The following is a 14588-nucleotide window of genomic DNA, read 5'->3' as shown; positions in this document are numbered from 1 at the left end:
TACGTCAAATTTATGTGAAATTTGACGTCAAAGAGAGTTCAAAAGTTGACATTGAAATTTTTTATGTGAACCGTACGTCTCTGAAACGACAAAAGTTTCAGCTCAAAAATGGCGCTGTAACTCTAGTTATCTGGGTACGCTGCGTACGTAGAAATAAGGCAATAATGCCATCTACCATGTGAATCCATAACTCAGATCATTTTTGGCGGAAAAGTTTACTCTCGAAAGCCGGCTGCAGTTGTAAACAATAAAAAAAATACTTTTGTGGTTATCAGTACTTGTGTATAATAATTTTTGAAAATCATTTAATTTATTTAAACAAATCAATGTATTATCAAATATAAAAAAAATTCGGGTCAATTAAATGATCTGTTTCTTAAAATAAGTTTCTAAACGCTATGATAAGTTTATTGGACTACTTATGTGAATATTAATAGTAAATTTCAATAACAACTCAAATCCTGTCAAACTTTTTTATATTTTTATGCGCCGTGTCGTTAATTAAATTTTAAATTTAATTATGGAGTCTAAATATGGTATTAAGAAACGAAAGTACTGTAGAATCGAAGAAGAAGGTGATCTACGAGACCAGTATACTCATGATATTCAGATGTATACTCAGTATCCAAAGCAAATAGTCCAACTTGATCGATTTTATGAGTTGGGTTATGAAAGAAGACAAAGTAAGTTTCGAATTATCAACAATAATCTATAGATAATTACAAAATTTCATTATTTATTATAAATAATATTAATCAAATCCAACCGATATTCGTAGACTGGTTTTTTGTAGATTTTATAAAAATCTAACTGCTGTATTTGTCCTCATGACGCAACTTTACAAAAATTTTATCATTTTCTATCTATTTGAGTCAAGTAGGTTCCAAAAATTCTATTGGTGAACAAATTTATATATGTGTATATATATATATATATATACGATGTAACGCGCGGTTCTCCCACGACAGCGTCCACAATTCTATACCGATCTTGATGAAATTTTTTTTACATATTCTTTAGCTAAAGAGATCGGTTAAGTTCGAAGATGAGCTAAATCGGCCAAAAAGTTTAAAAGTTATAGTCGTTTAAAGATTTTTTAATTTTTCAAAAAATTCAACTTTTCTTGATTTATCTTCAAATAACTTTTGATCCTCAAGAGATACTCTATTTTTGGTGATTGAATCTTTATGTTCATTCGATTTGCTTTAATTTAAGCTATGTTGCTTACTCTTTTCATAATTTTTTCTAATACTTTGATGAATTTCAAAATTTTCAGAAAAATAGAAAAAAATATTTTTTTTGACTTTCTCATTTAATAACTTTCAAGTAATACATAAGAGTTGAATCTTGATAATACTTTTATGTAGCTTATCTAATGAGCTTCATATTTCAGTGCTATTTTTTTATATTTAACGAAAATTAGCTATTTGTTTATTGAAATTTAGCTGTTGTATTCGTTCTTCCACTTTTTAATAAATTCATGTAACTGTTCCAATTGTGATTCCTGCCGTGTAACACTTTTAAAATCTCAACATTAAAGTATGCATAAAGTAGTTTTTAAAAATTGACAAGCATAAATATAATTGACCTTATAAGCTTTAGATGAACCTTTAAACGCCACCGTCTACCTTACGGATTTAAATAATTAAATAAATAACGAAAAATTTACTTCTATGTCGGCTGCACAATGGCCTTTTTTATTTTATTTTAATAAATCATGATATGACGTTCCGCCTACAGTAAGCCTGTGGCATCTTTAGGCACAAAAAAAAACAGCAAATAGTCTTATCATGAGGTCCGAATGTAGTACATCAACAAAATTTTTTTTTCTCCCCTCCGGGCGAAAAGCGTCAACTTTTTTCCCGCTGTGTGAAACGAAGTTGACGCTTTCCGCTTCCGTCGAGGAGAAAAATAGTATACACACCACAGGAAGTAAATAAGACAGCCTCAGATCACATGTTTGTCCCCGAGTGGAACTATCGCCACCATTTTTATGACTTAAAACACTAATGGCGTCCCCAAAAAGCTCGTAGATAAGTGAACACTAGATGACAAATGATGGCGAATGTATATATTGGCTTGTCTCAAATCCTTAGTGATTATAAGTGGAGGTAACCCTTATGGGTTGGGAAGAACTTGCGTCCCACCACTTCATTTTACGCAAGCAGTTGACCAGAGCTGAAGTCTGGTACCATGGAGGACCCATTCCAAGCCCCACTTCGACCAGAGTCTCCTCATTTCCTGAGATGGGAGGAGTGTTTGGGTCCATGTGAGGTCGGATTCGTAGTGGCTGTGCGTGAGGCACCCACATGCACTGCATGCCTAATGAGTAAGCTAATGTGAGCATATGCTCATATTTCGCTTTTATAATATATGGTGGAGTCATAATATACAAATAGGGTTACGCAGCGCGAGTATGCCCAAAAGGGCGAGGTATCGGCCTCCCGTCAAACGGAGGTGGACCTAACGGTCCCGTTACATTAATTATCACATGTTTGTTGACATTAGCTTCGCCTCGGCCAACAATTACATGTGATCTGAGACATTTCTTACTTTACTTCCCTAGATGTGTGATACTATTTATATAACTGAGTTTAAAATTTTATTTCCCGGGTACAAAAAATTATATGTAAAAAATAGATGAGCGTTAATGTAATCGACTAGCGGGAATTTTATGAGTGTGAATGTAGCAGACATCAGACAAATTTAGAATTATAAATAAATAGAGCAAATAATTCAAAAAATAATATTTTTGAAAAATGCACCTATTAATTTAAAAATTTTTTAATTGCTTATATTTTTTAAATTTTATTTTATCTATTATTTACTGTATTTATTTATAACTTTTAATTTGTCTGATGTCTGCTACATTCACACTTATAGAATTTTGAACTTGAAGATGCCACAGGCTTACTGTAGACGAAATCGTATTATAACATTGAAATAAAATACAAAAAACAGTCTATGAATATCGGCTGGTCTTGACTGATATTATTTAAAATTAATTAATTACCGATAATAGAAGACTTAAATAAATTATAATTATTAATCTTACATTCTATTTAGCTTTGATCTGTCAGGCTAAAATTGTTTGTTTTCAAAATAGCTAATAATTTTTTTTTTTAAACTAAGTCAAATGACTTGAATTCGAGTCTTCCATCCAATCGCTTAGATAAAAATAAAAATTGATATGATATTTGATTATAAATTTAAAGAACGGACAATTGTACTTCGACCGGCTATAAATACTCTGATAGTTTGGTTGATTATAATTAAATTAAACTTGAATTTTATTTGCAGTTCTTAAATTGATCGAATTAATATTGAACAGATCGGATCTCAAAACGATTGAAGATCGAAAAATAGCTTTAAAAAACGCTTTGAAAAAAGATGGATACACTCATGCTGCTAAACTGTTGACTGGATTAGGATGTGCGTCTCATACAGATGCAGAGATAGAGGCAAGAAAACGAGATGTTTTATCCCACTTTATTCTAAGACTTGCATATTCTCAAAATCCGGAATTGAGAAAGTGGTTTGTGGCAATGGAAGTTGAATATATGAAGATGAGGATTACGTCATTGAACAACGAAGGGATGGCTAAATTATTAGCTATCAATAATTTCACTTATAAACCTGTAAGTTTCATTATTATTTATGTAGAATTGATAGTGAATGACTTCTCTTCATATATGGCTTGGAAATATTCACACTGTAAACAATATTGTGTTAAAATCAACATGATCTGTGTGTTAAAAACGGTCCTCAGAATATTTGTGTTATTTTGAAACACAGATTATTCGTGTTGGGATTAAAACACTAAATTGGCACTAAAAGGGCGTATAAAAATTTGTTCTTTTGAAATTAGTGAGGCGATCTTAACATAAATCATGATAAAATAATATCTCTATATATATATCCAATTTTATTATAGATTTCTCAAGAAGAAAAAGAAACGTTACGAGAAGAGCTTAGTTGTTCAATATCTAAATCATTGGTAATAGACAATATTGATTTCTACAAAGTGCCTTTTTCCAAAGTTCTTGATTTAGTTAAAACCAGAAGAGTTTATCTAAAGAAAGGAATTGCATACACTCCACAATTTGAACTTTCTTCTCTATTTATATCACAGTACAGACGGCATTTGACAAAAGCCGTTGAGGTAATCTTTCTATTGACCCATCGACATTATGTAGGGGAGAGGTGCTGCAGTTGTAACAACAAATTTTATTTTTTCGATTCCATTTGGTTTTTTTTTAAGATAGTAAACTTAAAAACTGTCAGAAAGTTAGCTGATAGTATCTTTTGTGTGAGTGACTTGGTTAATTAGTAAGAAGTCAATGTCAACTTATTAAAAAATCAATTTAGTTAACTGAAGTCAGGGGCCAAGATGGCGACGCGCGTGGGCTGCAGGTATAATACAGTACAGGGGCAATTGTAACACGGAACGAAATGGATATTTTTCACCAAATTGCTTTTATTATTCAGTCTTAATACATACGATTATACTTAATTAACTTTTAGAGTCAAGTATTTGAACTTAAAGTAGCACATATATTTGTATCTTTAATATAAATTATTAAACATTTATAAATATTAAAACTACACTATCCCAGAGTAGATTTGTGGCGCATCCAGTTTGCGCAGATCCCATATACACCTCCGAGTGTTACAATTGCTACTCGTTCAAGTGTTACAACTGACCCTCACGCAGAATTGTTAATAAAAATCTAATGACAATAACAACAATCAGTAAATTGATATAAAATTCAATTATACAATACTCTTGATATGTCCCTTTAAGTATGAATGCAAGTCTCACATCAAACATTAGAAAACAAAGTTGTTATTAAAAAAATTGTGTAGCGTACAAAAAAAAGTTTTTCCGAGTATTTTCAACAATTCTTAATATTTGAATACCGGAACAAGATTAATAACTAAAACTTTGATCTAATCAATAATTTACTATTTTTAACAAGTTAAAGAAAGAATAATGATTTTTAGTTTTTTTAATAGTTTTTCATTGAGTGTTACAACTGCTCCTTGTTACAACTGCAGCACCTCTCCCCTATCATGCTTTTAAATATTTCGTTGTATAGATTGCAGCGCCGTGTTTTTATGAATTACAAGACGATGAAAGGGTGTTTGATTATCTCAAGAATTTACCAAACTATTTTCCTGACTTTGATCGAACTATTTGGTCAAGTACAGAAACTCCAATTGAAGCACTTGATGATGTAAATGTTATCATTTTTACAATTTATTTATTTTTTGTTATTTTTAACAATTTTTTTATTTTAAATTTAGATTGCGAAAATTTCTTATCCATTATGCATGAGAACATTGCATGAAGCATTGAGAATGAACCATCACCTAAAAAATTCTGGGCGAGTACAATATGGTCTCTTTTTAAAAGGCATTGGAGTTAAAGTAGACGATGCGATGAGAATGTGGCGAGCAGAGTTCACGAAAAAAATAGAGGCAGATAAATTTGAAAAAGAATATGCTTATACAATTAAATTTATCTATGGAACAGTAGGAAGCCAAAAAAAATATACCCCGATGGGGTGTTCTAAAATTATTAGCAACATTGCAGGTGCAGGAGAGTATCATGGTTGCCCATATAGATTAATGGACAGTGATACTCTGAAAAAAAAGTTGATTGCTTACGGGTTGTCAGCCTCAGGTAAATGAGCAAATGCCTTTTATATATTGTATGCGCAATTGGAATTTTTGTGTATCTGTATAAAAAATAACTAGTTAAATTTTTGGGTTAATAACTTAAGGGCATTCTCAAACAGTTCCCACCTACTTTTTGAAAATATAACTGCAGGGTTGCGAATTCTTTAATGAGAGTATTTACAATCAAAAATTAAATTTTTAATCCGTAATTGAAATTATATTGATTGAAATTACGAAATTAATTTTTAATTCAACAACTTGAATTGAAAAGTTGAAAAATTAATTTTAATTCAGAAACGTGAGATTAAATATTAAAAAATTAATTTTAATCCAGAGACGTGGGATTCAAAATTTAAAAATTGATATTTAATCCGGCACATAAGATTCAAAATTGAAAAATTAATTTAAATGTAAACACGTGGGATTTAAAATCGAAAAACTAATTTTTAATCAGACAAGTGAAATTAAAAATTAAAAAATTAGTTTCTAAATTGATACGTGGGTTTAAGATTTCAAAAATTAATTCTTATTCAGAAACGCGGGATTAAAAATTGAAGAATTACTTGTTAATTCAAACACGTGGGATCGAAAATTGAAAATTACTTTTTAATTTAGATACGGTACGCAATCAGATAAGTAATCATGACTAAAAATTTGACAGCACTTATTACAGGAAGGAGTACTGTTTTACTTGACCAAGTTTAAATATTTTTAAACTTACTCCTGATAGTCAAATATCATAGAATTTGAAATAAAAAGATCATTCATAGTTGAAACATTTAAGAATTAAATTTTTTGAATAATTTTCAGTGTAAACAGAGAATTTATAATTAAAACAACACTAATCCGATGTTCGGAATTTAAAATTTTTTATTTAATTTTGGATACGAAAATAGAAAATTAAAAAACGGATCGTAATTTTTTAATCCTTTTTAGCTATGGCTAATTAAAATTTTTGATTTACTTTTCAATTATTAAATATGGAATTTGAGATTAGAAAGAAATTTTTGAATCTGGTTTTCCGAATTGAAATTGTTCATTTAATATTTTATTTTAAAACTTAGATTTAAAAACTAAGCCATTACATTTTAACGCTACTTAACGAATTAAAAATTTGAAATTTAATTTTTAGTTCTAAAATGTAGGATTAAAAATTAAAAAATTATTCTTAATCCAAAAATATTGGATTAAAAATTAAAAAATCATTTTTAATTTGTTGTTTTTGGATTATAAAATATAAAAAAAATTTAATTGAACCACTAAAGCAATTATAAATTTAATGCGCTATTTGCAACCCTGTATAACTATCATAATAGTATTAAAATTTCATTAATTAATTTCAAAAAAATTAAATCATTAATTGAAAAAAAAAAAATAATAATAAATAACGGTTATAATTTTGCCTTGATATAGATTTAAAAAAAAAATACTCACAGTTGTTATCAATACGGGGTTAACCGAAATTCGGAAAATAAAATTTAACACAAAATTTCCAATTGTGTATAAAGAAATAATAATATAATGACACTTAAAAATAAATTATAGATGCTGCTGAGATTGCTGCCTTAGCTAAAGATCATCATTATCAATTGGCATGTGCCAAGTATTACGAAATAACTCATAAAGTTCCACCAGAACACCCTGTGATGCACCCGAATGCTTATTACTCAGACAGTCGTAATATTATTGAGAAACTTTCTAGCAATACTGTCGGTACGTAACTAAAATTAAACACGATTAATATTACTGTATTTTTTATTTTCTACCTAATGTAAATATATTATTTTTTAGATTCTCACGAAAATCCGACAGGAGGCGATACACCAAAACAAAAGTTGAAAATAAAGTCTGAAAAGTTTACACCAATAAGAACACCAGATAAACCTTTAGCTAAAAGAAATATTGAAGTTAAACTTATGGATATTGAAAAATTGTTAAATGAAGATGAAATGGATTAAATAGTTATAAAAGATAATAAGTTATCATTTTAACCGACACTAAGAATAATTGTCGAGTAAAGCTGTTATTTTCTGTCATAGGGTGTATATTTTTATAAATTTTTCATAACATCTGCATTTAGACCAAGTTTTTATGCCTGTGTAGTCAATTGAAACAACCCAATGGGGTTTTGTTTTGCCAGACTCCTCCACTTGAGAGCAGCATAATAGCGAATTCGGTCAAGCGCAAATTTTTAAATGTCAAATTTAAAAAGACAAAAAATATGTTCTAGAGTGATTTAGGAAAAAAAATTCGAGAAATTTTCAATTTTACAATCAATTATATGATGTTTTCGATAAATAATATAAATGTCAGACCATAATAAATATACAGTTTATTTGTCAGTTAAATACGTGTTTTGGAGGAGCTACTAGTGTCGCATAATCATCATATATATTCGATATCAGAGAAATTAAAAAATTATACAGAATATGGGTAAGTGATGTGCTCCTTTTTGTAAAAGAAAAGCAACTTTCACTTTTCCCAATGATGGAAAACTTCGGGCCCTTTGGGAAAAGACAATAAATGTAAATTTTCGGTCTTCGAAATCGTCGAGGTTATGTCCTAACCATTTCGCGAAGGATGTTATTGTTGAAAAAATGAAAGTTATTACACAGGTAAATAAATAGTTGAGATATCTTCTTGTAACTGTGCAACATTCCATGTGAGATATTTATTATTATTTGTATCCAGATTGTCAGATAAGTTAAGAATTTATTTTTAACGTTAAATTTTTGCGCGTCATCGAATGAGCGATGATGCTGCCCCTTGGACCTAGTTTAATAAAAACGGAACCCCGTTTTAGACTAATGCGATTTAGCCGTTAAAAAATTGTTTTTTCACAATATCTGCACGGGAAGTTTAAATTTCTACCATGTTCAAAAGAAGAAAAATCGTTCTATTCTCTTACGAGAAAACAAATGATAAAAACCAGCACATGCGCCATCTTCACGTAAACAGAGAAAAACATTTAAACTTTTAGGTACCGATTTGGTGAAAAATTATAGATGGATTAGCGAGAGTTTGCGTTTCGGATATTTTCGGTTTTTACCCCCACCATCTAAATTTAATACCTAAGACATTGCGCCTTGATGGTGGGGGTAAAAAACCGAAGCGCAAAGTCTTGCTAATCAAACTATATATACAATCCACGGAAGAAAATGACGTGCTAATCCTCGTGTTTGCCACCCCGCTTTCGACTCGGGTAGGCAACTATGCATACAGGTTGAAACGTCCTACTTTACTCTTTCGGTGTGTAATGCACTATTTTATAGAAGAAAAATTTTTAGTACATTATCCATCAAGGGAGGTAATTAGGCTAAAAAAAAAAAGGTAAGTTTTGAGCTTGCTGCTTTGATCACATTTATTTGCCATGCATTTCGTCTTCGTTTTTCTGCTTGGAATCCTGCTCTAGATCAGCTACAATACATGGCGATATATACATGGAAAAAATAGATATTTCAGTTCTGTGCCTTTGGCTTGACCTGTCGGAGATTACCTACCCTATCTTTCGCTCATACTCATCCAAAGTTGCTCTCTTTTGGCCCCTCTTTAGGCCTGATTGGAGGGGGTCCTTACCCTTTCCACCCTCAATCTGCTGGTGCCGGGTAGCACGCGTCGTCAAGACTCGTGAATCCTCAGTACGCTATTACTTTTCGAGTAGTGCATTTGAGTCCAAACGTTGTTGTAACGTTCGAGTGAAGAGTGTGTTTCAACCCATACTTGTAAACAATAAGGTAAGTCTGGTTAGAAATATTATGTGTTACAGATAAACTCTTGATACCAGCCACGGAGCCGCAAGCGTATAGGCTGAGAAGACGCAGACGCAGGCGTATAGGCTGAGGAGACGCAGCCGCAGGCGTAATGGCTCGAGTTAAAGTGCTCGAGGAGCCGTAGCGGCTCAGGGCAGCCGGCCAAAAAGGGGACAATACTCTGATAAAGCAGCCGCAACGGCTCGAGGAGTGTCCCGGCAGCCTCATCGGCTCGAAAATGTCTCTGCGGCCTCTGGGCGCTAAGACAAGCTGTCTCCGGACTGTTGCCGGGTAAAATAATAAAGATGATCTTGCACCTAGTTGCTAAGTCATCAGATCTAAAATAGATCGCTTGCTTGCAGATACACTATCTCAAGCTAAAAGAAGCAAAAATGCACTTTCTAAAATAAATGCATTTGAATTTTCCAGATGAATGTCCCCTCAGGGGCTTTTGTTACGATGGAGGAGCTGTTGGAGGAGTCCGCGGCGACGGAGGAGCTTGATAAAATACTGGACAGGCTGCAGCTTACGGCGGAGGAATGGTTACCAGAGGGATGGAGGAACTGGAAAGTCGTGAGTCTATCAAAAGAAGAAGTTTTTGGGGACGAGATAGACCCTCAGGTCCTCAATAAAGTCCGGTTTGCTCTCCCCACGACGGAAATTGCGAGAGCATTTAATCCAGTCATACGGGATTTACCGGAGAAACTCTATCGAGACTATAAGGTCGAAATGTTAAACTGGGCTTTCTGTCGGGCCTTGATCATGAGCCCACCAGCAGTAGTTAACAAAATTAGAGGTTCAGCAGCCCAGGCGGAATTATTTCTTCATGCTCTGAAATCTTTGAAAGAACACTTCATCTCTCGTAAGCAAGCAGCAGAACTGCTAAGAGGGGATGAGGAAGCTTCAGAAGTAGATGAAAACGAAGTTCCAGGAGGCAAGAGAAAAGCGCCAACACCAGAAGAACGAGCGCCGAAGCGGTCAAAGATTTCAATTCTAGAGGAGAGAATGGAAAATATGTTCCAGGTTCTACTAGATAAGATTGAGAGCAAACATATACAGGATGATTCGAGTGAGTTAGAGTCAGACGAATCGGTTGACCAGGAGGAGTTAGATGAGAGCATGGTGAATGAATCGTCACCATGGGAAGCACCGGTTCTATTACCTGTCGTTGAGAAACAACAGTTGAATTTAGAGGCGTTGGCATTGGTCCCAGTGGTCAAGGAGAGTGCTCCGTCAGTACCACCGCCGGCGCCGGAGATCAAAGCGCAGGGAATAGCGTGCCAAAAATTAGGTACGGAAAATTGGAATAAGATCCGCTACAAGGAGGTTCAGAAGAAACTCCAAGCTTCACCGGTGTTTGATGCTCTGAAGGTAAATAGCCAGTTGGAAGGCTTAGCTCCAAAATCGTTTGTTAGTTCGATGCTGGAGAGAGCGGAGGAGATGGCTGGAACGATCACTCACGGCTTGCTGAAACAAAGACAGAAGTTAACGGAGGGTATGCAGAAAATAGCGCAAAAATACCCAGACGTCTACAACGAAATCAGGGATAACTTCTTGGGAGAATCGGCGTTTAAGGAGATATCGGACGACTTGCTCCATTTCACTTGTGCCAGGCGCGCAGAATTAATTGAGTTCAGAAGAAAGGTATTTAAACCAAAGGACCAACACCTGGCGGCTAGGTTAGCGGAGATTCCGCCCTCTGAGTCTCATTTATTTGATGACGAAGCTCTTTCGAAGTTCCTTGATCAGCGAGGGGGTGCTCAGAAGGTTGCCTTCTTCGGTCAAAAGAACCCCAGGGAAGGGGAGTATCAGCCAATAAGGCCTAAACCTAGTCGCTCATCAGTGAGTCTAAGATACTCTCGGGACCAGAGGAGTAAATCATCGTTCAGACCATCATCAGCGCCATCATCGTCCTTTCGGAAGCCCAATTCCAAAGACGCAAGAAAATCCACGAAAAGATTTAGTTCCAGCAAAAAAGATCGTTCTAAAAGATTATGACTGTCCATTCCAGGGGGGTCAGTTAAAGAGGTTCGTCGGTCGATGGCATCAGATGGGAGCTCCGAAGTACATTTTGGACATGTTGGAAGGCTACAGAATTCTATTTGTAAAGAAACCAACTGCGGTACCGCTATCAAGAAGGAATTTACAGCGATTTGGGACAAAAGAGTCTTGGCAAATGACTCAGGAAATAGAGAGATTGTTAAAAGAAGGGGTATTGAAAAAAGCCGAGTGGACAACGGGATTCATTTCCACGATGTTCCTAGTTCCAAAACAGGACGGATCAGCAAGGCCCATCTTCAATTTAAAGAAATTGAACCAGTACCTAAATCCGTTCAAATTTCGCTTGATACACCAGCGACAGGTTGCAGGTTTCTTGAGATGGCGAGATTACATGGTGAAATTGGACATCTCCCAAGCTTACTTCCACATTCCAGTCATTCTACGTCATCAGAGATTTTTATGTTTAACATACAAAGGCCAAGTATACAACATGACGTGTCTGCTGTTTGGTCTTGCGAGTGCTCCACAGGCGTTCTCCAAGATCAGCAATTGGCTGGCGAACTTCTTTCGAGATTTTGGAATAAGAATCTTAGTTTATCTAGACGATTTTCTTATAGTGAACCAAGACCCTCTAGCTCTGCGGAGTCAAGTAGATCTGGTAATGAACTATCTTCGGTATCTGGGCTGGCAGGTGAACCTCAAAAAATCGGTGATCACACCAGCAAGGAACTTGGAATTCCTGGGGATTATTTGGGATACCGAGAAGAATCAAATGATTTTGTCAGAAGACAAGAAGGACCGAATCCTGACAGCAGTCAGTCGGATAGAGAGGAAACGAGAATGGGACTGGAATTGCGGGACTTCGTTGCTGGGCCAGCTAAATTTCGCAGCATTGGCAGTTCCACTGGGTCGGTTATTTTCGAGAGAGTTGCAGAAAGCGAGCTTGGAACTCCCGGAGGTCAGGCCAAAGCAGAAAATTGGAATTCCGCAATCGGCACTGGAAGACTGTGCATGGTGGAGGAAGAACATACATCGGACGAGCCCAATATTCAGAGAACAGCCTTCGATCTTTCTGACGACCGATGCGTCACAGGAAGGATGGGGATTCCATCTGAACAGTCAAGTGAGAGCGGGTCAGTGGACGCGGGAACAAATCCATTGGCACGTGAATCGGAAAGAACTCTACACAGTCCTGATTGCCATCAGGGAATTCACGACGACCCTTCAAGGCAGGGCGATCATGCTGCAATCGGACAACAAGACCGTTGTTGCGTATATCAAGAAGCAAGGTGGGACTCGGTCCAGAGTATTGCAGCAGATGGTGAGAGAACTATTATCTCTGTGTTACCAGTCACGGATCCAGTTGATCCCATTCTACCTTCCGGGAATTTACAATTGTTGGGCGGACAGACTGTCACGGGGTTTGCCATTAACCGATTGGCATCTGAAGAAGAACCTGACACAGCAAGTGTTCAGAAAGTGGGGAACCCCGCAGATAGATCTGTTTGCCACAAGCCGGTCGAAGGTGGTCCCGAGATATGTGACGCTAGAGGCGAACGATCAGAGAGCGGAGTTTATCAACGCTTTCAGCAGAGACTGGAAGGTGAGTTTGGCGTGGGTTTTTCCTCCACCGCCATTAATCCCGCAAGTTTTAAGCCACCTGAGCCGGGCACACGGAATATTCCTCGTCATAGCACCTCGTTGGAAGAAAACCTTCTGGAGGAGCGAGCTGAAGAGTCGGGCCACGGCAGCGCCATTCGAGTTACGAGATCTGGAGGACTCGTTAGTGGATCTAGCGACGGGGAGACCGCCGCAGAGCGTGAAAGAGATGTGTTTAGAGGTCTGGCGGATACGGGGTGGTCAAATCTAGTGTCTGGACTATGTGACGCTGATGTGGATCTTGTATCGTCCGCGTGGAGGGGCTCAACCTGGAAAACATATAGCTCAGCGTGGAAGCAGTGGACACAGTGGTGTGCGGAGAAGCAGGTTGTGCCAAGCCAGCCAGCGGGACAGCAACTGGCATCTTATCTGGGATTTTTAGCCAACGAGAAGAAGCTGAGCTATCGAACAATTCTGATGAAAAAATCAATAATTAGTTCTTTAGCTGACCCGAGTGGAAAATTGCGATTGAGCGCACACCCACTGGTTAGATCGATGCTCAAAGCGATTGGAATAAGAGAGGCGTCAAAAACTACGCCAAAATCAAGTGTGTGGAACATTCAGGAGCTGATTGAATGGTTAAAAAAACACCCACCGGAGCAGGATAGTATTTTCCAGGTCTCCAGACACGTTGCACTCCTGCTGCTGTTGGCGTCAGGGAGACGGATCCACGATTTGACCCTTCTGTCCATTGATACGAAAGGATATGAATCGGATCGTAACTCAATTACGTTCTGGCCGAAATTCGGCTCAAAGACGGACAGTGTTCGACACAGGCAATCGGGATGGAAATTGTCGAGAGCAAAACAGCAGGTGTTCGACGTAGTATTCTGGGTGAAGCGCTTGATAGAAATCTCAGCTGAAAGACGCAAAGCAAGGCCAGGCTTGAATCAATTATTTATTACAACTAGAGCAAAGGTCAAGGAAGCATCGAGAGCCATTATAGCCGGATGGATAAAGACGGTCTTTAAAGAATTAAAAATCGACGTGGGTCCTGGGTCGATAAGGTCGGCGGTGGCCTCACACAGATTTGAACAAGGAATGGAGCTAGATCAGATCCTAGAACGGGGAAACTGACAGGGAAAAGTGAATTTCTTTAAATTTTATTGTAAGGAAGTTCAGAGGCCTAGGTCGAGGCAGAGTCAAGCATCAGAATTAAGTATCTTCAATCCGGTATGATCGCTTAAAATATTATTTAAATTGAAAGTATTATTAGATTCAATTAATGATTCAAGTTCAAGCTAGAATACTGACTGATTACAGGATAGTACTGGTTTAAGTGTTATTCTTATCAGAGTATATATTTTGTTTTTTAAAATTATTTGTTTAATATATGTTTGAATATATTCAAGTTTAAATAAATTATGATCATTTGTTTGAATGCTTTTAAGAAATAATAAATAAATAAAAGTCGTTTATATTATACAGTTTCTTGTTTACAAGTAGTTAGGGTAGATTAAGTGATTTTCAGGTCACAGTACGCTGTTAGTGGTGCCG

General features: G+C 36.1%; 1 protein-coding gene across 1 annotated transcript; it reads left to right on the top strand.

Annotated features, from left to right (window-relative positions):
* Nucleotides 1–219: 219 nt before the first annotated feature.
* Nucleotides 220–8322, top strand: LOC103571378 (DNA primase large subunit). Its single transcript, XM_008549521.3, has 7 exons — nucleotides 220–683; nucleotides 3301–3638; nucleotides 3935–4162; nucleotides 5100–5237; nucleotides 5308–5686; nucleotides 7228–7395; nucleotides 7474–8322. The coding sequence occupies exons 1-7, from the start codon at nucleotides 521–523 to the stop codon at nucleotides 7638–7640; spliced, it is 1581 nt and encodes a 526-aa protein (XP_008547743.1). The 5' UTR covers nucleotides 220–520; the 3' UTR covers nucleotides 7641–8322.
* Nucleotides 8323–14588: the final 6266 nt, after the last annotated feature.

This window comes from Microplitis demolitor, chromosome 4 (genome assembly GCF_026212275.2).
Source record: "Microplitis demolitor isolate Queensland-Clemson2020A chromosome 4, iyMicDemo2.1a, whole genome shotgun sequence".
Lineage (NCBI taxonomy): Eukaryota > Metazoa > Arthropoda > Insecta > Hymenoptera > Braconidae > Microplitis > Microplitis demolitor.
This window is presented reverse-complemented; position numbering and strand designations above follow the sequence as displayed.

Bases quoted from the DNA above. Each gene is read 5' to 3' on its own strand.
- LOC103571378 (XM_008549521.3), top strand. From the start codon at position 521: ATGGAGTCTAAATATGGTATTAAGAAACGAAAGTACTGTAGAATCGAA. The intron at 4,163-5,099 runs GTAATCTTTCTA...TTCGTTGTATAG, and splicing joins ATTTGACAAAAGCCGTTGAG to ATTGCAGCGCCGTGTTTTTA. The intron at 7,396-7,473 runs GTACGTAACTAA...ATTATTTTTTAG, and splicing joins ACTTTCTAGCAATACTGTCG to ATTCTCACGAAAATCCGACA.